Raw genomic sequence first — 25,393 nt, forward strand, 5'->3', positions numbered from 1 at the left:
CAAATCGCTCGGCACACGCACACTCAGGCTGATTGGCTCTCATTTAGGCAAATTAGAAATAAGTGCACTCAGGATATATGAGCCAAAGTTAGTTACTTTAAGGAGCAGTTCCCTCTCTGTGGGTCTAACCCCAAGAAGTTCTGGAAAACGGTTAAAGACCTGGAGAATAAACCCTCCTCACAACTGCCTGTGTCCCTTAATGTTGATGTGGCTGTTACTTTTTTAAAATTTGACCTTTAACGAGCAAGTCAGTTAAGAACAAATTCTTATTTTCAATGATGGCCTAGGAATGGTGGGTTAACTGCCTTGTTCAGGGGCAGAACGACAGATTTTTACCTTGTCAGCTCGGGGATTCGATCTTGCAACCTTTCGGTCTAATCAACGCTCTAACCACAAGGCTACCTGCCGCCTCCTTACTGACAAGGAGCACATGGGATGAGCTCTTTAATCACCACTTGATTAAGTCAGGATTGACTCAGCCATGCCTCCTTGCCCTTCCAACATTTCCTCATCTCCCACCCCTTCTAATGTGACTATCAGTCCTATTAGCCAACGTACAATCAATCGATAATAAAAATAGAGGAACTACGAGCACGTGTATCCTACCAACGGGACATTAAAAACAGATTGGGATTTCTTATAAGCTTCTGGGTTAGAGTCCCGCTCCTTGAAAGTGGCAGCTCTACCCTTTAGCTCAGTGCGGTTGTTGCCTGTAATCCATGGTTTCTGGTTGGGGTATAAAAATACATCGAGGCACTTATTGATGAAGCCAGTGACTGATGTAGTGTACTCAATGTCTTCGGAAGAATCCCAGAACATATTCCAGTCTGTGCTAGCAAAACAGTCCTGTAGCGTAGCATCCGTGTCATCTGACCACTTCTGTATTGAGCGAGTCACTCGTACTTCCTGCTTTAGTTTTTGCTTGTAAATAGGAATCATGAGGATATAATTATGGTCAGATTTGGAAAATGAAAGACGAGGGAGAGTTTTGTATATATGTCTCTGTGTGTGGAGTAAAGGTGGTCTAGAGTTAAATTTTTTCCTCTGGTTGCACGTGACGTGCTGGTAGAAGTTAGGTAAAATGGATGTAAGTTTGCCTGCATTTAAGTCCTCGGCCACCAGGAGCGCCGCTTCTGGATGAGCATTTGCTTATGGCCTTATATAGCTTGTGGAGTGCGGTCTTGGTGCCAGCATCAGTTTGTGGTGGTAAATAGACAGCTACGAAAAATATAGATGAGAACTCTTGGTAAATAACGTGGTCTACAGCTTATCATGAGGTATTCTATCTCTGGCGAGCAATACCTCAAGACTTCTTTAATATTAGACATGGCGCACCGTTTGAATTTTAAATAAGACATGGCCCAATAGTGCAAAATCCAAGTAATTTTTTATTCTACACAAACAGGACACCAACCAATTTGGATACTTAGTTTGAAACAAAATCTTGAGGAATTAACAAATCTTGCAATTTTTTTGTTCTTCCTATCAGACAATTTTTAGTTGATTTAACCATTTGAATATGCTCTTGAAAGTAAACAATGATATTTCCATTATAGAAAATCATTGTTTGGTACAAGTACATTGTTTTTGCTGACTATCTTCACTTCACATTCTACACAGCTCAACACCACTGAGAAATGGAAAGTTTACAAATACGTTGGAAAAAAAATAAGAGTGACAACACAAAAAGAGAACGATAGTGTTAAAAGTCGTTAATGGTAGTGTACAAAGCCATGTACCCAGGAAACATCAATGGAAGGCAACAACTAACGGAAGGAAATTTTAATCTGAAGTTTGTCATTTTTTTTTTTAACCTATATTTAACTAGGCAAGTCAGTTAAGAACCAATTCTTATTTTCAATTACGGCCTAGGAACAGTGGGTTAACTGCCTGTTCAGGAGCAGAACGACAGATTTGTCCTTGTCAGCTCGGGGGTTTGAACTTGCAACCTTCCGGTTACGAGTCCAACTCTCTAACCACTAGGCTACCCTGCCGCCATGATTTAAAAATGCTGCTGCTTGCAAGAACTCTCTGCATAACAGAGCATATTGTATGGTTCACTGCTTCAGACACACACACACTACTAGATTCCTCCACTATATAGACTAAGGTCATTTCACTGCAAGGTAGAATCAATAAAACCCTATTAAAATGCCATAAATGAAATTGTTACTGAAATAATAAGAAATGTTAATATGATAAATACAGTTTAATTGGGTTGATACCAGACTACTTATTGTATCTAAAACACTGGAGGCAGAGATCTAAGTCCACACCAGATGAATCATCATCCGTTGGTGATACTCCGGTGCTTGTTGTCCGTGACTAAAGCTGATATGGAGAATCATAAAATGTTCTCTCGGCTGTTTCTCCTACAGGGACTGTTTTGGTCCAAGGTAGAAACGTTTCACTAAAGGGTTCTTAAAACAGTTCTTTATTGGGTGAAAGGGTTCTACCTGGAACCAATACAGGGTTCTCCTACACAGGGACAGGCAAAGAACCCTTTTAGAAACCTTTCTAAGAGTGTATAATGGTATTTCGTGTAAGGCCTTTGGGTGAGTCGTGATCCAGTGCGTGTACTTCTCTTCAGCTTTCAAGGTCTACTTGTACATGGCATTGAAGGCTCGACCAATGATGAGCCTGCGCACCTCACTGGTGCCTGCTCCGATCTCGTACAGCTTGGCGTCCCTCAGGAAACGGCCCATGGGGTAATCATTAATGTAGCCGTTGCCACCTGTAGGTGAAGAAACGCAACAATGACTTGTCATAAATGAAATTAAAATCAAGCCCTCCAATCCCGCCACCTCCCCAGAGAGATTATAGTTAGGATGAACACAAGTGTAAAACAGTTGAGCATGCAATGTTAACATTAGCTACAAAGATCAACATGTTTCTATAAAAGTGCATGGCTTGGTTCTTACCCAGGCACTGAATTCCATCCAGAGCAACTTGAGTGGCATTCTCAGCACAATAAAGAATGACCCCAGCACAGTCCTACAATAACACCAAGATAATACTGTGCCATCCAATATTTTTTTTTCTATCACATTATAAAATGTAACATTAGATTTGTCATCAACACTTTCAGCCAATATATTTGCTGTTACATTACATCTATGAATTTCACATTAATAAAATGGACTTTGTTGTTGTCGAGAATGCTCACCATGGAATTAGAGTGTCCCTTGTCACAGGCTCGTGCCACGTTATACAAATACTGTCTACATGCACCCAGGCGTGTGTACATGTCAGCCATCTTTGCTTGCATCAACTGGTAGGAAGGAAAAAAAACATCAATTCCAGAAAAGGCAAACTAAGTGTTATACTTGAAAGTATTATTAATTCTCACGTCAAATGTAGTCATTTTATAACCTTAAAGGAAGTGGTATATGCAAGAGAAATAGGTGGAGATCTGTTGTAAGTGGAATATGATTGACACAAGTGACCTTCCTTATTTGACCGCCTGAGAATGGTTTGGTTGATTTCCCACCTGGAAGTGTCCAATCTTCTGTCCGAAAGCTTCTCTAACGTGCAGGTAGGGAACGGAAAAGTCCATCACAGCTTGCATAATGCTGAAAGAGGGGAGCATTATCTTCATTGCAGAACAAACTCAGCAAAAATAAGAAACATCCTCACTGTCAACTGCGTTTATTTTCAGCAAATGTAACATGTATAGATATTTGTATTAACATAAGATTCCACAACTGAGACAAACTAAACAAGTTCCACAGACATGTGTCCCTGAACAAAGGGGGGGGGCTCCAAAAATCAAAAGTAACAGTCAGTATCTGGTGGCCACCAGCTGCATTAATACAGTGCATCTCCTCCTCAATGACAGCAACAGATTTGTCGGTTCTTGCCGTGAGATTTTACCCCAACTCTTCCATCAAGGCACCTGCAAGTCCCCAGGCATTTCTGGGGGGGTGGGGGGGGTGGCCCTAGCCCTCCAATCCCAGACGTGCTCAATGGGATTGAGATCCGGGCTCTTTGCTGGCTGTCGCAGAAGGTTGACATTCCTGTCTTGTAGGAAATCAGCCATACTGCTCGTTCTGTGCGTGGTGGCATTATCATGCTGGAGGGTCATGTCAGCATGAGCCTGCAGGAAGGGTACCACGAGGGAGGATGTCTTCCATGTAAAGCAAAGCGTTGAGTAATGACAAGCTCAGTCCGACGATGCTGTGACACACCGCCCAAGACCATGAAGGACCCTCTACCTCGATCCCGCTCCAGAGCACAGGCCTCGGTGTAACGCTCATTCCTTCGACAATAAACCCGAATCCGACCATCACCCTTGGTGAGACAAAACCTTGACTCGTCAGTGAAGAGCACTTTTTGCCAGTCCTGTCTGGTCCAGCGACGGTGGGTTTGTGTCCATAGGCAACATTGTTGCCGGTGATGTCTGGTGAGGACCTGCCTTACAACAGGCCTACAAGCTCTCAGTCCAGCCTCTCTCAGCCTATTGTGGACAATCTGAGCACTGATGGAGGGATTGTGCGTTCCTGGTTTAACTCGGGCAGTTGTTGTTGCCATCCTGTACCTGTCCCACAGGTGTGATGTTCGGATGTACCGATCCTGTGCAGGTGTTGTTGCACGTTGTCTGCCACTGCGAGGACAATCAGCTGCCCGTACGGTCTCCCTGTAGCGCTGTCTTAGGCGTCTCACAGTACGGACAATGCAATTCATTGCCCTAGCCACATCTGCAGTCCTCATGCCTCCTTGCAGCATGTCTAAGGCACATTCACACAGATGAGCAGGGACCCCGGGCATCTCTCTTTGTGTTTTTCAGAGTCAGTAGAAAGGCCTCTTTAGTGTCCTAAGATTTCATAACTGTGACCTTAATTGCCTACAGTCTTTAATGTGTTAGTGTCTTAATGACCGTTCCACAGGTGCATGTTCATTAATTGTTTATGGTTCATTGAACAAGCATGGGAAACAGTGTTTAAACCCTTTACAATGAAGATCTGTGAATGTCTTTGAACGACAGGGCCCTGAAAAAGGGACACTTTTTTTTGCTGAGTTTAGATAGACGTAGACAGAATAGGTGTGTTAGAATATGTATATTTACCCGATAGGTCCTGCTGCGAGCACAAGTCTCTCCAGGTCGAGTCCAGTCATCATCACATAGACTCCCTTGTTGAGAGGACCCAAGACATTCTCCACTGTAATCAAAAGACACCGTTGCAATTGAAAACATAATTCATTATGATACAAAATATTACTGAATACACTCACACACACATGTGCATACACGCTCAGGCACACACACCTGGAATCTTGCAGTCCTCAAAGACAAGTTCACAAGTGTTGGATCCCCTCATTCCCAGTTTATCCAGCTTCTGTGCTGTGCTAAACCCTGGCATACCCTGTAGGAATAAAAGTTGGACACAAGTTACCAATATGTCCAGACTAGGGTTGCAAAATTCTAGTATCTTTCACAAAACTCCCAGGTTTTCCAGAAATCCATAATCCTCCAAAAACACGATTACTGGGAAACCTGGGTAATGTCGGGAAAGTCCATGTAGAGGCAGAGAGAAGCATTATTGATCATAATAAAATAAAGTGTTAAGTATAAACGGGTCCAGAACAACGGTCCCTCTAAAACTGCACACGGGCGTGCAGTAGCCCAGACTGCCGTGCAGAACAAATATCAGCCCATGGAGAGAAGCCAGAGATTGTACTCAACTTTTTAGAGCAGTGGTCACCAACCGGTCTATCGTCCTCCAAGGCAATCCTAGTCGATAGCCAAACATTTCTGTAAAAACCCAACGATAAAGCCTTGTGTTCCTATTTTGTTTTATTTGTCTCAGGCTATTGCCAGTAGGTGCAGCCAATTTAGCTGCCCTGTGCAATGAGTAGGCAAACTTACCATTTTTAACCATTTCATGTGTCTGAAGGTACAAACACTCCGGCGGGCCTGGAGAGCAAATCAAGTGCACTATAGGCATACCGCTGGCCAATCGGATGGCTCATATTACTGTGTCTCCAGTAATTTAGCAGGCATAAAAGAAAGCAAAGTTGATACTGTGAGATTTACAAACATGACTAGAGAGAGACTGTATTCAACACTTATAAGCCATAAAAATGCATATTCTTCCTATTTCCACAGGCGTTGTTATAATTCGCGGCTTTGGTCTTTTAATAATCAAGGAATATTTTACTTTCTCTGTTCATAGGAGTAACATGAATTTGTAGGCAGAAATGATGTGGTGAGACTCGAGTTTCGCCATCAGCTGAAATCCTTTTTTGGTCAGTGTCAGCGGAGGAAAGGGAGAGCGGAGGGATGTTGAGAGGCAGACAGTCAGTCTGCTGCCCTCTCCCTCAGGCCAGTAAAATAAACATGTAAAAGTATGTTTACTGAGCCTCAAGTAATACAACAACGGATCGATTACCAGTGTGATCATATAGCCTACCTCAAATTTTGAAATAGAATTTGAAAAAATATTTATAAAAACATGTCCCGAACTATGCAGGGCAATTCAAGCAAAGCCAATATGTGGTATTAATGTATTGGGCCTACAGCTTACTGCACAAACCTCATTGCTACAGTACTGTTTTTAATTGGTTAATGTTGCATAGGCTTACGTTTAAGTCATATAAAAAATATATATATAATCTGAGCAGTAGATCTCAGCTTGCATTTTTGACTCAGTGATCTTGACTAAGAAAAAGGTTGGTGACCACTGTTCTACAGTTTTCCCAGTAAACACGCAACATTTCCCTTTACTGTGGCAATTGTGATCGAATCAACGCAATATTAGCCTCTTTCAATACAACATACTCGAAACAAAAACTACGCAAGATATTTTGTTGTAGGCAGAACGCATTGGAGTAGGATTCTATTGCATTGACACACATGACTCAGGCCGTACTCTACACAGACCGGTGCGGCATAACCAATCAGAGCTGCAATAGGCCTATATGCAAACAGACCATATATGGATCTGTCCATTTACTTTGAACTGGACTGTGTTTACAGCATGAGCTGTTGTGAGTAGATGCGCTTGTTGAGCTCAAAGCGAGAGCTGAATGTAGCCACATGTGCACATTTTGTTCATATCCTTTGCTAGTTAGTGAGTTATTAGCCCAGTTATAGATAATTTGTAGACAGCGATAGGGGAGTGATTGCTTCCTACAAGAGCACAAAACATGTACATTCCTAGACATATTTGAAAAACGAGTCCGGTAAAGAGATCGTCTTAAAGGGGCAGTGTTGTATAGTATTCCCTCTGCCAATAGGATAATTGTATAATGCATTTTATTTTGTAAAGTGGTTTGCCTAAACAACATTTCCTAAACAGGTTAATGCCAAGCCCTGCATGTTTAAAAAAAAAAGTATTTTGGAATGTAGGCCTACATTGAACGCCAAACATTGGCTGCTACTGTAGGCTGAATGATCGAACAGCTATTTCCATGTTAAAATGTTATCGGATGCATTTTCTCCATTGTTTTAGATTGTAGGCCACTCTGGTAGGCCTACATTATGATCAAATAGACAGTAGCCTACTTGGTCACTTAAAACTAACTTAAAGCGGGTACAGCTTCAGAGTTCACAGTAAACACACGCTGGAAGTTGCACAGACTTTTCAAAACGTTTAAGTTTGCACTCCGCAGACCTGAAATTTTCTCAAAGCCGACCAAAAAAAAAGAGGGAATAGACCCAGACCCATAACTGGTCAAACGTAAACAGGCCCAGACCCATAACTGGTGAAGCTGTTTTAAGTGGAATATGGAAGGCGTTTGGTTTCATTGCCTAAGATAAATACTTGCCTTCTCCACAATGAAAGCTGTGATACCCTTTTGGTGAGCCTCCGGGTCTGTCTTAGCGTACACAATGAGAACGTCTGCATCTGGCCCGTTGGTGATCCAGAACTTTCCACCGTTAAGAACGTAGTGGTCACCTTCAGCAAAATAAAAACCCAGAGAGGAGACGGACAGCAGTATGAGCAACGATGCCCATTTAAAAAAAGGTAAGGAACTAGCTCAGTGAACTTGTGCTACTACGGAAAGGGATTTTAAGGAGAGTATTCCAGAGGGCTCACCTTCTTTCCTGGCCTTCAGTTTCATGGACACCACATCGGATCCGGCGTTGGGCTCACTCATTGCCAAGGCACCCACGTGCTCTCCTGTCATGAGCTGGGGACATTATATTAGAACGATAAGATATACAGTGCATTCATAAAGTATTCAGACCTGGACTTTTTCCCACATTGTTACGTTACAGCCTTATTCTAAAATGTATTAAATCAATTGTTTCTCAATCTACACACAATACCCCATAACGACAAGTTTTTTTAAAATGACTTCAAATGTATTCAAAATAAATAAAATAAACACCATATTTACATAAGCATTCAGACCCTTTGCTATGAGACTCAAAATTGAGCTCAGGAACATCCCGTTTCCATTGATCATCCTTGAGATGTTTCTACAACTTGGGAGTCCACTAGTAGTAAATTTAATTGATTGGACAGGATTTGGAAAGTTGGAAAGGCCCACACCTGTCTATATAAAGGTCCCACAGTTGACAGTGCATGTCAAAGCAAAAACCAAGCCATAATGTCGAAGGAATTGTCTGTAAGGCTCCGAGACAAGATCGTGCCGAGGCACAGATCTGGGGAAGGGTACCACAAAAAAGGCGGCAGCATTGAAGATCCCCAGAACAGTGTCCTCCATCATTCTTAAATGGAGGAAGTTTGGAACCACCAAGACTCTTCCTAGAGCTGGTCGCCCGGCCAAACTGAGAAATTGGCAGAGAAGGGAGGTGACCAAGAACCCGATGGTCACTCTGACAGAGAGCCAGAGTTCCGCTGTGGCGATGGGAGAACCTTCCCGAAGGACAACCATCTCTGCAGCACTCCACCGTTGAGGCCTTTATGGTAAAATGGCCAAATGGAAGCCACTCCTCAGTAAAAAGGCATATGACAGCCCACTCAGAGTTTGCCAAAAGGCACCTAAAAACAAGATTGTCTGGTCTGAGGAAACCAAGATTGAACTCTTTGCCAAGTGTCACTTCTGAAGGAAACCTGCCACCATCCCTACGGTGAAGCATGGTGGTGGCAGCGTCATGGTGTGGGGATGTTTTTCAGCAGCAGGGACCGGGAGACTAGTCAGGATTGAGGGAAAGATGAACGGAGCAAAATACAGAGAGATCCTTGATGAAAACCTGCTGCAGAGCACTCAGGACCTCAGACAGGGGCAAAAGGTTCCCCTTCCAACAGGACAATGACCCTAGGCACAAAGCAAAGACAACCCAGGAGTGGCTTCGGGACAAGTCTGAATTTCCTTGAGTGGCCCAGCCTGAGCCTGGAATTATACCCGATAGAACATCTCTGGAGAGACCTGAAAATAGCTGTGCAGCGATGCTCCCCATCCAACCTGACAGAGCTTGAGATGATCTGCAGAGAAGAATTAGAGAAACACCACAAATATAGGTGTGCCAAGCTTGTAGCGTCACACCCAATTAGACTCAAAGCTGTAAATGCTGCCAAAGTGCTTCAACAAAGTACTGAGTAAAGGTTCTGAATACTTAAGTAAAATGTGATAGTTACTTTTTTTGCTTTGTCATTATGGGGTATTGTGTGTAGATTGATGGGGGGGGGAACAATTTAATCCATTTTAGAATAAGGTTGTAACGTAGAAAAAGTGAAGGGGTCTGAATAGTTTCTGAATGCACTGAAACATGGCTATTTCAATGTGAAACTGCCTGTATAGAGTAGACACAAACATGAGCTGGGAAAAGACAAAGGTATACATTTCATATCAAAGAAATAAAAAGAACATCTGGCTATTGCACTTTGAGGCTGCCTGTATACTTCAGAGTGCATTAAGCATGTATGGGACTACAAATAGCATCCACACCTTGGCCATGTACTTGTCCTTCTGCTTCGTATTGCCATGGCGCACCATCTGATTGACACAGAGGTTTGAATGGGCCCCGTAGCTGAGGGCGACAGCTGCCGACACTCGCGACATTTCCTCCATCACAATCACATGATCTAGGTAACCCAATCCTGAACCACCATAATCCACTGTGGGGGGGGGGGGGGGTAACATAGTTATGATGCTACTTCTACATCAGATCACAATCACGGCCATTGATGAAACTACCGGTAAACTATGTTTACGCCGGGATAAATAGCATAGTGATACATCAACCCGAAATCAGTATCCATCTCTTACATGGGGCAGTGATACCCAGAAGTCCCATATCACCCATGTCCCTCCAAAAGTCCTGCATGAAGAAAAAAAACAACCCAAGAGGTTACCAGGTGTAAACCAGGGGCCTTACAAAGTTCATATGTTTAGTCCCAAAATACACACTCAATGTAGACCTACATGAAGAACATTAAGAGTTACCTCTATTGTAATACAATGTCCAGTATTTTTATGATTTAGGTCATGGATCCTAATGATGTCCTGTTATTCATTTGAGGTGGATTATACTGTTCGTAGTGCAGCAAACAGTAAGATAATACAATTATTCAAGAGGAATACCACACACTACATCGTATTATGGTAAGGTTGTCCTATCTTGCTAGTTCTTATTATAATAGTATACTTCATCATCTCACCCGCATCCCAACAAATTCATTGCTCTTGTCAATCTCATCGGCAATGGGTGCCAGCTTCTCGGCTAGGAACCTCCGGATTGTCTGTCGGAGCTGGACAAAAATAGGGAATGACAGCGAAAATATAAAGAAAAATGTATCGACATGAATTTCAAACGGAATATGTTCACATGTATACTGTTGAGTACTGTTAAAAAAACAAATGTATCAATACAATAGCTGCTAGATAGTATCAACAGCCTGGTTCCTCTCTAGGTTTCTTCCTAGGGAGTTTTTCCTAGCCACTGTGCTTCTACACCTGCATTGCTTGCGGTTTGGGGTTTTAGGCTGGGTTTCTGTACAGCACGTTGAGATATCAGCTGATGTACGAAGGGCTTTATAAATACATTAGATTTGAACATATTTTGATATTGTTATGCAAAACGTAGTTTATTCCCCTTCAGAGCGAAGCAGCGTCACATGCATGCACTAACTTTCACCCAATTAAAAGCTGCACAAGAAACCCACCCCTCGTCCACATCAACGTTAGTTGTCCGCATGTAAACCTTTGTCTAGGATCATACCAGTAGCGACCAGAGGTCTGAAAGCATCGTTTGCCCCGTGCATACATTTGCTCTGAACCGACTACTAGTGAGCTACAGCTGATAGCCTAACTGAGCTGAACAACGAGCGTCTCGATGTCCAGGCAATATAGGTAGTTAGTACAACCAAAAGCCATCTAAATAAAGACTCTAGACACAACAGTTATGTCATAACAGTAGCAGTCCGTCATTTTGGCCTGTAACACTTGCTACGCGTCCTTGACACCTTTCTGTTTTGTTCCTTCATTTAAAAAAAACAACCACAATACAGACTTTCAATTGAGCTTGTTGACTGAATAATGTCAGCTGTCGTTGGTCGTTAGCTAGCTAACGTTAGTTGAAAGTTAGCTACTTCAGTTATCTAACGTTACTTGTATCTGCTCCTCCGTAAGCCCGTTGACGACATCATCCACGGGAAGACCAACAGCGCATCCTCGTCTTGAAATCTCAGTGATTCTTGCACCCAGGCGGAATGCACTCCTGACTGCAAACATTGTTCAATTGCGGTACTAGACTGTATCCTCCGAAACAGTCAAGATCAGCGAAAGGTCGGATAATTACACAATTACGGAGAACGGGAAGTGTCCGACGTGCTACAACAATCCACAAAACAGGGATGTATTCATCACGTCTTGCAACGGAAACCGGTTAAGAACCGAACGGGGCGGGACCTACCTGAGTTTGTCCTATAGAAACTCTCGTTTTCTGTTGCAAAACGTTTTCCGTTTGGCGTAAACGGTTTCTGTTGCAAAATACTAATTGTTTTGCAACAATTGTTTTTAATTAATACACCCCATGTTTGGAAGGGATTCCCTCTATTATGCGCGAAGGTTTTCTGTCAGCTGTTAATGGAATAACGGGTGCGTTAGCGCCACCCTGTGTCCTGGAGCACATCATATGACATGGGCTACTTGCAGCAGAGACTATACAGATTATTTCAACACAAATGCATCGAAGATAAAAGTGAGCAAATGTAAAAAATAATCATTAATTGTTATTTGATTTTCAAAGGTAACATCTCAAAGGGTAAATTATAAAACTGTGACCCAAAAAAATATTTTATTTGTAATTACACGGTCCAGTTTCTTATCAATAGAAAGACAAAGTGAGATTAAAGCATGTCTCTGGAGCCACCAGGACCGGGACTGTCTCTCATCATGGTTGCATAGACTGATCTGTACACGCTCAGGACATCCATTGCAGAGGGGCGAAGATGAGGGTCTCTTCTCTTACACTCCCCGTTGATCTGAAAGAGGTGGAAGTGGACCACGTCACCTCCCGCTACCCTCCCCATCAGGAAACGTGTAACATCTGGAATCTTCCAAATGTCCGTTTTTTCGTCATACCCCGGCATAAACTCATCGACAAATGGCTGGCCGTCACTGTGGGGCCACAGCTGCTCTGGGGCCACAAATTCCCCTGTGAGCTCCCGGTGGCCGCATCTCACTAGCGAGCCTGCAGGGGCCCCGACCTCTGGCAGGGCATCCAGGTCATTGACCACCAGGTGGAAGTCGCTGGTCAGCAGGAACTGTGACAGGGTTTTCACCAGGTCATTGGAGTCACACATGACTCTGGTCCCGGCGGGGCTGGTGTGGAGGTAATGGAGAATGGAGACGTAGTCCAGTGCCAGCCGCAGACGGGTCTGCCAGGTGTCCCGTACGCGGTGCCTCTCCTGGGCCAGCACGGCATCCAGGTTGAGCAGAGAGCCCAGCGGATGGTACTCGGTGACCAGGGTGTGGTCCTCTGGGCACAGGCCTACCAGCACCACCACATGGGGCCCTTGGAGGGCCTGGAGCATGGAGAGCCCATGGAGGAAGTCCTCCTGGTACTCCGGAGAGGAGAGCTTGGACAGGGCTACTTTGTGACCCTTCCACTCGGACAGGAAAACCTATGGGAGGGGGAGGAGGACACTGAATAAACACTTCAGGTTTTGTTATGTATTCAGGTTTGTTACGTCAAATGAAATTGGGCATATGTTTAGATTTTTTTCTGTTGTTGTGTGGCTAACCTGCTTAACAGCTCCCTGGCCGATCATCTTCAACTTGCGCACCTCTGTGCGGACTTGTGGACACTCCAGCCAGGGCGAACAGTTCCTCATGTTGGCCATCCTAAAGTGACGGGGCGGACATGCCCCATGAGGAGTCAGGTGGGGGTCGCCGTCGCCACTCTGCTGCAGCGAGTCCAGGTACAAGTAGATCACCACATTGCCCAATAGCAGAGCACCAAGGCACACCAGCACCACTGGAACACCGCGTGAGGTAGTGCTGTTGCTTCTGCCCATGTTGCTGTCCTGAGCTTGCTCACAAAAGGAAGAGAATTAGGCAACTTTTAGAAACCCACAGACCTAAAAACTGGCTTAGCTACTGTAGTTATGACATTCAGTCTTAAATTACAAGCAGTCTCCCTCCCTGGCATTTAGGAGTTGCAGCAACCTAGCTCTGCAGTGGGCCATGATCTAGAATCCACAATGAGAACAGAAACGAACCTTGATACTTCCAGCACCCTCGGTCTTTGCATAGCTAGCTAACTACATATGAAACCGACGTCAACGTGCGCTGCTAACAGCCACTTTCAGACTGCCCAATACTGAGCTCGAACCAGTGGTTTTCTGCACCGCAACACACGTGACCTCCCTCCTGGACAACTCAATTCAAACTAATTGTGGAGTGAGTTTACGGCACGTTTTGACCTCCATTACACATACATAAATTATATTACACACACAAAGCATGCCCTATTCACAGCCTAAGGCGTGTTCACAACACAACAAGCAGTTACTAGCCAACCCAACACCCGGCTAAGCAGCTGCATGCTAGCTAGCCCTTGATCATGACTCTCAGTTCCTTTACACATGAGTGATTGGACGAAAGTGTCTTCTGTAAGGGGGAGTTTGGTCAAGAGCATCGACGATCGGTCTGAAGATTAACACGCATCGCTTGCAGTACGGTTTTGTACCTCTTTCATATTATAGGATGAGTGTTACTACACAGACAAAATCTACATTTTTACAACGCATGTTCCAGCCTCTGGTGTACATGCATGTGTATTTTGCGTTTGTGATATTATTTGTATTTGATATGAACATACCAGTAGAGGGATTTATGTTTCGAGAACGGTAGCTACCGCAATTGAGATTCGATTCTCGTTTAGATGGAGTATTTGGCTGTTTTTGGCCTCGAGCCAATTCGCCTTTAAACATAGTAAAGGAATAACGTTAGGACCCGAGTGGGAACTATAGGTTAGCAGCTAGTAACTAACTTACCCCTTACTTTACATGATGAGTGAAGACGCTCCGACCTCGTTTCTTATCTATTTAGGAATTCTTCTTTATCAACAGTATATTGTTGTCATTCATTTCTCCAACGTTGAACAATTACATCCGGGTAAAACTTCTACTTGAAGTTCAACTTCATAATAAAAGTCCCTTCGTAGCAAATCAAATCACATTTTGTCACATGCGCCGAATACAACAGATGTACACTTTTACCGTGAAATGCTTACTTACGAGCCTTTCCCCAACATTGCAGAAGTCAACAAGTAACACAATCGGCGAATAAAAGTAGAAAAATAATAACGCAATATAACAATAACAGGGATATATATTTATTTATTAACTAGGCAAGTCAGTTAAGAACAAATTCTTATTTACAATGATGGCTATACACGGAGTACCAGTACCAAGTTCAGTGAGTGTTCACTGTGCATAGTCAGCATAAGAGGGTCAGAGCAAAAAAGAGTCAATGCAAATAGGCAGGTAGCCTTGCAGTTAGAGCGTTGGGTCAGTAACTGAAAGGTCGCTGGTTCAAATACCTGGGCGGACAAGGTGAAAAACATGTCCACGTGACCTTGAGCAAGGCACTTAACCCTACATTTGCTCTATGGGTGTTGTACTACTATGACTGATCCTGTAAAACAAGACATTTCACTTTACCGATCTGGTCTACGTGACAATAAAAAAATAACATATTTTTTTGTCCGGGTAGCCATTTGATTAACTGTTCAACAGTCTTATGGCTTGGGGGTAGAAGCTGTTTCGGTGCTTCTTGGTCCCAGACATGTCTCTCCGGGACCGCTTGCCGTGCAGTAGCAGAGTGAACAGTTTATGGCTTGGGGGTAGAAGCTGTTCCGGTGCTTTTTGGTCCCAGACATGTCTCTCCGGGACCGCTTGCCATGCAGTAGCAGAGTGAACAGTTTATGGCTTGGGGGTAGAAGCTGTTCCGGTGCTTTTTGGTCCCAGACATGTCTCTCCGGGACCGCTTGCCGTGCAGTAGCAGAGTGAACAGTCTTATAGCTTGGGGGTAGAAGCTGTTCCGGTGCTTTTTGGTCCCAGACATGTCTCTCCGGGACCGCTTGCCGTGCAGTAGCAGAGTGAACAGTCTTAAGGCTTGGGGGTAGAAGCTGTTCCGGTGCTTTCTGGTCCCAGACATGTCTCTCCGGGACCGCTTGCCGTGCAGTAGCAGAGTGAACAGTCTTATGGCTTGGGGGTAGAAGCTTTTCTGGTGCTTTTTGGTCCCAGACATGTCTCTCCGGGACCGCTTGCCGTGCAGTAGCAGAGTGAACAGTCTATGGCTGGGGTCTTTGAAAGATTTTCGGGCCTTCCTCTTACACCGACTGGTATGGAGGTCGTGGATGGCAGGGAGCTCGGCCCCAGTGATGTACTGGGCTGACCCAGTCCACTACAGGCCCTTCGATGTGAATGGGGGCATGCTCGCCCCTCCATTTCCTGTAGTCCAAGATCAGCTCCTTTGTCTTGCTGTCGTTGAGAGAGAGATTGTTCTCCTGGCACCACACTGCCAGGTCTCTGACCTCCTCTCTGTAGGCAGTCTCATTGTTGTCGGTGATTAGGCCTTGATTTTTTTTATTTTTTTTATTTCACCTTTATTTAACCAGGTAGGCCAGTTGAGAACAAGTTCTCATTTACAACTGCGACCTGGCCAAGATAAAGCAAAGCAGTGCGACAAAAACAACAACGCAGAGTTACACATAAACAAACGTACAAACGTACAGTCAATAACACATCACTTGATGATGGTTTGGAGTCATGCGTGGCCACGCAGTCGTGGGTGAACAGGGAGACAGGGGGGGACTAAATACACACCTTTTTTAAAAACAATAAATAAATACAAAAAGTATAATCTCACAGTGTCAATATACATCTCCCTCCCACCCACAGAAATCTACATTCATTCTCACAGAGGGATCCACAAGCAAAACACTAAGGCCAAAAAATCTAAACAAAACAAACTGACATTCACAAACAAAAACAACACAAAACAAAACGCCCACTATGCAGCACTGTGGTCAACCTACGGTTTCCAAATGCTGTCAAATATGTCTGCTTTATGTTCGATTTGATAATATATAGTCTAATAGGATGTAGTTAGATAGTTCAGTCCTCAAGTTTGTTATTGACATTGGATTTGAGGCTTTCAGATTGATGGCTATACATCGTTTTGCAGCTATTAGACCTAGATTACAAAACTTTTTCTGATGTTGATCACAAATATTTCAATTTCCCAACATAATCGTGGAAATTGATGGATATACTTTCCTAGACACAATGAAATAATAGCACATACAGTATCTCAAAATGGTGTCCACAAATGCTTTTTGCATCTTCAACAGAGATATGACATTTCTGGGTACATTACATGCTTTCTGGCAGTAGTGTAGTTCGTCCTATGAATTATCTTAATGTAGATCATAAAAGCTTTGAAACAAAGCCAGCTAAAGGTAACCTAGACTAATATACATGCTAATTACAGTGCATTGTATGAAGCTAACTCTCCGGTAACCCCTCTCTCTCTCTCTCAGCTTTGTTTGACAGTACATTCTGTCACCACTATAGGCCATTTCAAGATGCATTGAGACAGCGCTGATATCAATCGTAGATATGTGTCGAATGGTGCATTGCCATCATCTGTTGTGACTAATACATACAGTATGTTAAATAAGTCAAAGGTGAAATAATTTTTTTTAATGTGCTTCCAATGTAGGTTTAGAGATTAACCTCTCTCTCTCTCTCTCTCTCTCTCTCTCTCTCATAAGGTTATCCAATTCTGGTGTTATATTTTACATGTAGCTTGTAAACTGCTCTGTGTTCATATTTATTTTTTACAAAACCGGATGTGTTGCACTTTAGGTTGAGTATAGTGAGCAGAGCACAGCAGTTAAGAAATGTGGGTGTGGGTTTAAAAAGGGTCTCTTCCAGGGGAGTCACTGGCTTACTGGTGCTCTTCCATGCCGTCCCGAGGAGGGGTGCGTCACTTGAGTGGGTTGAGTCACTGATGTGATCTTCCTGTCTGGATTGGCGCCCCACCCTTGGGTTGTGCCGTGGCGGAGATCTTTGTGGGCTATACTCAGCCTTGTCTCAGGATGGTAAGTTGGTGGTTGAAGAGATCCCTCTAGTGGTGTGGGGGCTGTGCTTTGGCAAAGTGGGTGGGGTTAGTATTTATGCTGCAGTAGTTTATGTGTCGGGGGGCTAGGGGCAGTTTGTTATATCTGGAGTACCTCTCCTGTCTTATCCGGTGTCCTGTGTGAATTTAAGTATGCTCTATCTAATTCTCTATTTCACTCTTTCTCTCTCTCGGAGGACCTGAGCCCTAGGACCATGCCTCAGGACTACCTGGCATGATGACTCCTTGCTGTCCCCCAGTCCACCTACCCGTGCTGCTGCTCCAGTTTCAACTGTTCTGCCTGCGGCTATGGAACCCTGACCTGTTCACCGGACGTGCGACCTGTCCGAGACCTGCTGTTTTCAACTCTCTAGAGACAGCAAGAGCGGTAGAGATACTCTTAATGATCGGCTATGAAAAGCCAACTGACATTTACTCCTGAGGTGCTGACTTGCTGCACCCTCGACAACTACTGTGATTATTATTATTTGACCATGCTGGTCTTTTATGAACATTTGAATCTCCACCCGGCACAGCCAGAAGAGGACTGGCCACCCCTCATAGCCTGGCTCCTCTCTAGGTTTCTCCCTAGGTTTTGTCCTTTCTAGGGAGTTTTTCCTAGCCACTGTGCTTCTACACCTGCATTGCTTGCTGTTTGGGGTTTTAGGCTGGGTTTCTGTACAGCACTTTGTGACATCAGCTGATGTAAGAAGGGCTATATAAATACATTTGATTTGATTTGAATAACTTCAACACTGAGTCATGGCACTCAATCTGCTTGATTTGGATTTTAGGCACGTGTTGTGTGAATTCTACACCTTTGGATCTCAAGCCTAAACCTCCTGCACTCTGCTCTTTATTGAAGGTGGATTTACTGCCATCTGCTGGGTCAAAATACTGTTGCTTCATTACATTACCACTCTTACATTTATACTGTTAATCACAACCAGTCAAATTTACTATCCATCAAAGCAACATCCGCAATGCAAATTAAGGGCATTTAATTAATTTGGACATTTCCTCAGTACTTGAAGGGTGTCATTTCCAGTACTACTGCGTTGCCATCACTGATCGAGGTGGCTGGTAGCCTAGTGGTTAGAGCGTTGGGACAGTAACCAAACGGTTGCTGGATTGCAACCCCAGAGTTGAAAAGGTACAAATCTGTCTTTCTGCCCCTGAACAAGGCAGCTGACCCACTGTTCCCCGGTAGGCTGTCATTGTAAAATAAGAATTTGATCTTAACCGACTTGCCAAGTTAAATAAAATCGGTTATTCTGGTCCAAATGAATTGTGGTCTAAAATTCCCATGACATTCTGATTCATAATCTAGCCTTATTGTGGCCATGGAACCTTTGGGCCAGCATAGTTCCCACCAAAAGTCAAATGACAAACACCATACGAGAGCTTTTAAACACAAGCTCTACTCTCTGCATTGTACACTTTTGTATTTACTATATCATATGTGGAGCAGCAACAACATTTTTGGTACTGAAGTTGAAAATAGGTCTAAAAATACAACTGAGATTTACTACTAAACAATACAATTTATATCACATTGGTACACATTGTTGAAATTAGGACAGGGATTGGTGTGTTTTACTCTGAGCCAAAACCAACTGGAAAATGGCCTTTATGCTTCTGGTTACACTGTGAAACGTCTAATCCCATAGAAGTGTCATCTATCAACGTTCAGTAAAAAACAAACACTTGAAGCCAATGTAAACATTTAATATAAACCAATTTAATGAAAGAGTAGTTGAACAAGAGTTAGCAACGTTTAGGATGATGGGGATAAAGTCATTGATGTTGTCTGGTACCCTGGGATTGGTGACAACAGCAAAACATGGATATACTGACAGGATGCATGTCTCTCCTTTCTTTGGATTTGTGATTACATCTCATTATTGTAATCCTTTTTTGAATATTCGATGAGGGTTGTTGACGTCAACTGCCTGTATTCAATGGGGAGAGATGCTATGCTACTAGCCTCATAACATGAATATGCATAGCCATCCAAAGACAACTCCGATATGAAGTGTTTTTTTCTCATAGTTGCCAGGATGTCACGTCTCCTACTTATATCAGTAAACTCTTAAGCATTAAGCATCCTTTTATTCGATAAGATAAACCCCACGTAGCAAATAAGGCATTGGTTTCTTTATAGTAGATGGAGCTTTCACCTGAAGTGTCCTCGTCCCCTCTGCTTCACCTGATGTTTCCTCTTCCTCTCTGCTTCCCCTGAAGTGTCCTCTTCCTCTCTGCTTCCCCTGAAGTGTCCTCTTCCTCTCTGCTTCCCCTGAAGTGTCCCCTTCCTCTCTGCTTCCCCTGAAGTGTCCTCGTCCCCTCTGCTTCCCCTGAAGTGTCCTCTACCTCTCTGCTTCCCCTGAAGTGTCCTCTTCCTCTCTGCTTCCCCTGACGGGACAAGGGTGAAGCAAACGAGAATCTGACAAAGACAGAAGCAGAAACAGAGAGAGAAATAGAGACCTAATCAGAGGGAAAAAAGGGAACAGGTGGGAGAGAGTAAACGAGGTAGTTAGAGGAGATGAGGAACAGCTGGGGGAAGGAAAGGGAGAGAAGGTAACCTAATACGACCAGCAGGGGGAAACGAAGTGAAGAGAAAGAACAGGAACAAGACATAACATGACAATACATGACAGTACCCCCCCACTCACCGAGCGCCTCCTGGCGCACTCGAGGAGGAAACCTGGCGGCAACGGAGGAAATCATCGATCAGCGAACGGTCCAGCACGTCCCGAGATGGAACCCAACTCCTTTCCTCAGGACCGTACCCCTCCCAATCCACTAGGTACTGATGACCACGGCCCCGAGGACGCATGTCCAAAATCTTATGGACCCTGTAGATAGGTGCGCCCTCGACAAGGATGGGGGGAGACGAACGGGGGCGCGAAGAAAGGGCTTAACACAGGAGACATGGAAGACCGGGTGGACGCGACGAAGATGTCGCGGAAGAAGAAGTCGCACTGCGACAGGATTAATGACCTGAGAAATATGGAACGGACCAATGAACCGCGGGGTCAACTTGCGAGAAGCTGTCTTAAGGGGAAGGTTTTGAGTGGAGAGCCATACTCTCTGACCGCGACAATATCTAGGACTCTTAGTCCTACGCTTATTAGCGGCTCTCACAGTCTGCGCCCTATAACGGCAAAGTGCAGACCTGACCCTCTTCCAGGTGCGCTCACAACGTTGGACAAAAGCCTGAGCGGAGGGGACGCTGGACTCGGCGAGCTGGGACGAGAACAGAGGAGGCTGGTACCCGAGGCTACTCTGAAAAGGAGATAGCCCGGTCGCAGACGAAGGAAGCGAGTTGTGAGCGTATTCTGCCCAGGGGAGCTGTTCTGCCCAAAACGCAGGGTTACGAAAAGAAAGACTGCGTAAGATGCGACCAATAGTCTGATTGGCCCGTTCTGCTTGACCGTTAGACTGGGGGTGAAAACCGGAAGAGAGACTGACGGAAGCCCCAATCAAACGGAAAATCTCCCTCCAAAATTGAGACGTGAATTGCGGACCCCTGTCCGAAACGGCGTCTGACGGAAGGCCATGAATTCTGAAAACATTTTCAATGATGATTTGTGCCGTCTCTTTAGCAGAAGGAAGCTTAGCGAGGGGAATAAAATGAGCCGCCTTAGAGAACCTATCGACAACCGTTAGAATAACAGTCTTCCCCGCTGACGAAGGCAGTCCGGTAATAAAGTCTAAGGCGATGTGAGACCACGGTCGAGAGGGAATGGAAAGCGGTCTGAGACGGCCGGCAGGAGGGGAGTTACCGGACTTAGTCTGCGCGCAGTCCGAACAAGCAGCCACGAAACGACGCGTGTCACGCTCCTGAGTGGGCCACCAAAAACGCTGGCGAATAGAAGCAAGCGGACCCCGAACGCCGGGGTGGCCGGCTAACTTGGCAGAGTGAGCCCACTGAAGAACGGCCAGACGAGTAGGAACGGGAACGAAAAGAAGGTTCCTAGGACAAGCGCGCGGCGACGGAGTGTGAGTGAGTGCTTGCTTTACCTGCCTCTCAATTCCCCAGACAGTCAACCCGACAACACGCCCCTCAGGGAGAATCCCTTCGGGGTCGGTGGAGGCTACTGAAGAGACGGGATAAAGCATCAGGCTTGGTGTTCTTAGAGCCCGGACGATAAGAAATAACGAACTCGAAACGAGCGAAAAACAGCGCCCAACGAGCCTGACGCGCATTAAGTCGTTTGGCAGAACGGATGTACTCAAGGTTCCTATGGTCAGTCCAAACGACAAAAGGAACGGTTGCCCCCTCCAACCACTGTCGCCATTCGCCTAGGGCTAAGCGGATGGCGAGCAGTTCGCGGTTTCCCACATCATAGTTACGTTCCGACGGCGACAGGCGATGAGAAAAATACGCGCAAGGGTGGACCTTGTCGTCAGAATGGGAGCGCTGGGAAAGAATGGCTCCCACGCCCACCTCTGACGCGTCAACCTCGACAATGAACTGTCTAGAGACGTCAGGTGTAACAAGGATAGGTGCGGATGTAAAACACTTCTTGAGGAGATCAAAAGCTCCCTGGGCAGAAACGGACCACTTAAAGCACGTCTTGACAGAAGTAAGGGCTGTGAGAGGAGCTGCCACCTGACCGAAATTACGGATGAAACGACGATAGAAATTCGCGAAGCCGAGAAAGCGCTGCAGCTCGACACGTGACTTAGGGACGGGCCAATCGCTGACAGCTTGGACCTTAGCGGGATCCATCTTAATGCCTTCAGCGGAAATAACAGAACCGAGAAATGTGACGGAGGAGGCATGAAAAGAGCACTTCTCAGCCTTCACATAAAGACAATTCTCTAAAAGGCGCTGGAGGACACGTCGAACGTGCTGAACATGAATCTGGAGTGACGGTGAAAAAAATCAGGATATCGTCAAGGTAAACGAAAACAAAGATGTTCAGCATGTCTCTCAGTACATCATTCACTAATGCCTGAAAGACAGCTGGAGCGTTAGCGAGGCAGAACCCGGTATTCAAAGTGCCCTAACGAGTGTTAAACGCCGTTTTCCACTCGTCCCCCTCCCTGATGCGCACGAGATGGTAAGCGTTACGAAGGTCCAACTTAGTGAAAAACCTGGCTCCCTGCAGGATCTCGAAGGCTGAAGACATAAGGGGAAGCGGATAACGATTCTTAACCGTTATGTCATTCAGCCCTCGATAATCCACGCAGGGGCGCAGGGTCCCGTCCTTTTTCTTAACAAAAAAAACCCCCGCTCCGGCGGGAGAGGAGGAAGGGACTACGGTACCGGCGTCGAGAGCTACAGACAAATAATCTTCGAGAGCCTTACGTTCGGGAGCCGACAGAGAGTATAGTCTACCCCGGGGGGGAGTGGTTCCCGGAAGGAGATCAATACTACAATCATACGACCGGTGCGGAGGAAGGGAGGTGGCCCTGGATCGACTGAACACCGTGCGCAGATCGTGATATTCCTCCGGCACCCCTGTCAAATCACCAGGCTCCTCCTGTGAAGAAGAGACAGAGGAAACAGGAGGGATAGCAGACATTAAACACTTCACATGACAAGAGATGTTCCAGGAGAGGATAGAATTACTAGACCAATTAATAGAAGGATTATGACACACTAGCCAGGGATGGCCCAAAACAACAGGTGTAAAAGGTGAACGAAAAATTAAAAAAGAAATGGTTTCGCTATGATTACCAGAGACAGTGAGGGTTAAAGGTAGCGTTTCACGCTGAATCCTGGGGAGAGGACTACCATCCAAGGCGAACAAGGCCGTGGGCTCCCCTAACTGTCTGAGAGGAATGTCATGTTCCCGAGCCCAGGCTTCGTCCATAAAACAGCCCTCCGCCCCAGAGTCTATCAAGGCACTGCATGAAGCTGCCGAACCGGTCCAGCGTAGATGGACCGACAAGGTAGTACAGGATCTTGAAGGAGAGACCTGAGTAGTAGCGCTCACCAGTAGCCCTCCGCTTACTGATGAGCTCTGGCTTTTACTGGACATGAAATGACAAAATGACCAGCGGAACCGCAATAGAGACAGAGGCGGTTGGTGATTCTCCGTTCCCTCTCCTTAGTCGAGATGCGAATACCCCCCAGCTGCATAGGCTCAGCACCTGAGCCAGTGGAGGAAGATGGTAGTGATGCGGAGAGGGGGGCAACGGATAACGCGAGCTCCCTTCCACGAGCTCGGTGATGAAGATCAACCCGTCGTTCTATGCGAATAGCGAGTTCAATCAAGGAATCCACGCTGGAAGGAACCTCCCGGGAGAGAATCTCATCCTTTACCTCCGCGGAGACCCTCCAGAAAACGAGCGAGCAAAGCCGGCTCGTTCCAGTCACTGGAGGCAGCAAGAGTGCGAAACTCTATAGAGTAATCAGTTATGGATCGATTACCTTGACATAGGGAAGACAGGGCCCTGGAAGCTTCTTCCCCAAAAATAGAACGATCAAAAACCCGTATCATCTCCTCCTTAAAGTTCTGATACTGGTTAGTACACTCAGCCCTCGCCTCCCAGATTGCCGTGCCCCACTCACGAGCCCGTCCAGTAAGGAGAGATATGACGTAGGCGATACGAGCTGTGCCCCTGGAGTACGTGTTGGGCTGGAGAGAAAACACAATATCACACTGGGTGAGGAACGAGCGGCATTCAGTGGGCTCCCAGAGTAACACGGCGGGTTATTAATTCTGGGCTCCGGAGACTCGGAAGCCCTGGAAGTAGCCGGTGGATCGAGGCGGAGATGGTGAATATGTTTCGAGAGGTCGGAGACTTGGGCGGCCAGGGTCTCAACGGCATGTCGAGCAGCAGACAATTCCTGCTCGTGTCTGCCTAGCATCGCTCCCTGGATCTCGACGGCTGAGTGGAGAGGATCCGAAGTCGCTGGGTCCATTCTTGGTCAGATTCTTCTGTTATGCAGGTGAGTGAGGACCCAAAAGCGGTTTAACAGAAACAGAGTCTTTTAATGTCCAAACACAGGGAAGACATAAATCCTCTTCAGATGTATCGGTTGACAAAATAGACAACCCGCAGAGAGGGCGACAAATAAATCATAAAGTCCTCTGATCTTTACAGGAGAGTCCCCTTCTAGCAGCAGAGGAGAATAGCAGGGTTAGCGGCAACAGACTGCTGGTCTCTCCGGGTAGGCGCGGGTTGTAGAGGACAGAGGTACCTGATCACACGTAGCATCTGATGAAGAGGCAGATTACGACAGGACGGGACAAGGGTGAAGCAAACGAGAATCTGACAAAGACATAAGCAGAAACAGAGAGAGAAATAGAGACCTAATCAGAGGGAAAAAAGGGAACAGGTGGGAGAGAGTAAACTAGGTAGTTAGAGGAGATGAGGAACAGCTGGGGGAAGGAAAGGGAGAGAAGGTAACCTAATACGACCAGCAGGGGGAAACGAAGTGAAGAGAAAGAACAGGAACAAGACATAACATGACAATACATGACAACTCCAGACACACCTAGAGCAGGACTCAATAAACCTTTGTTCACACACCATAGTTATAAGGAGTGTCTATTTAAATTGTTTTTTTAACCTTTATTTAATTAACTAGGCAGGCCAGTTAATTAAGAACAATTTATTATTTTAAATGATGGCCTAGGAACTGCGTTGTTCTCTATATCTTTTGCAGAAACTGTTTGTGTTCCCACAGCACCTGCTCTCAGTCAAATGCACAATATTCTGGGCGTTCTGCCAATTGCCTGATTCTGCCACAAACCCTCCCTACATCCTGTTATCTCATGGCTCCTCAGATACAAGTTATGCAAAGCTGGTTACCCTCAAGATACCAAACACTGGCATTTTACTATTCAGCTACAGTTCCTCCATTGTTCACATAAAGAATTAACATAGC

The 25,393-nt window shown here is 45.4% G+C and overlaps 2 protein-coding genes across 7 annotated transcripts; both read right to left on the minus strand.

Moving 5' to 3' along the window:
* Positions 1–1,370: 1,370 nt before the first annotated feature.
* On the minus strand, positions 1,371–11,791 carry ivd (isovaleryl-CoA dehydrogenase). Its single transcript, XM_029688564.2, has 12 exons — positions 11,521–11,791; positions 10,572–10,661; positions 10,180–10,231; positions 9,859–10,028; positions 8,040–8,133; positions 7,768–7,898; positions 5,267–5,363; positions 5,066–5,159; positions 3,491–3,572; positions 3,167–3,271; positions 2,922–2,994; positions 1,371–2,734 (listed from the first exon to the last, which is right to left on the minus strand). Exons 1-12 carry the CDS (start codon positions 11,641–11,643, stop codon positions 2,601–2,603), a joined length of 1,245 nt encoding a protein of 414 aa, XP_029544424.1. The 5' UTR covers positions 11,644–11,791; the 3' UTR covers positions 1,371–2,600.
* Positions 11,792–12,194: 403 nt separating this feature from the next.
* On the minus strand, positions 12,195–14,532 carry pomk (protein O-mannose kinase). 6 transcript variants are annotated; one of them, XM_029688565.2, is made up of 3 exons: positions 14,412–14,532; positions 13,158–13,439; positions 12,195–13,037 (listed from the first exon to the last, which is right to left on the minus strand). In XM_029688565.2, exons 2-3 carry the CDS (start codon positions 13,428–13,430, stop codon positions 12,261–12,263), a joined length of 1,050 nt encoding a protein of 349 aa, XP_029544425.1. In that variant the 5' UTR covers positions 13,431–13,439; positions 14,412–14,532; the 3' UTR covers positions 12,195–12,260. The 6 variants fall into 6 exon arrangements, with proteins under 6 accessions (XP_029544425.1, XP_029544426.1, XP_029544429.1 ...); XM_029688566.2 differs by having other exon boundaries at positions 13,158–13,444; XM_029688569.2 differs by having other exon boundaries at positions 14,419–14,529.
* Positions 14,533–25,393: the final 10,861 nt, after the last annotated feature.

This window comes from Oncorhynchus nerka, linkage group LG18, assembly GCF_034236695.1.
Source record: "Oncorhynchus nerka isolate Pitt River linkage group LG18, Oner_Uvic_2.0, whole genome shotgun sequence".
Lineage (NCBI taxonomy): Eukaryota > Metazoa > Chordata > Actinopteri > Salmoniformes > Salmonidae > Oncorhynchus > Oncorhynchus nerka.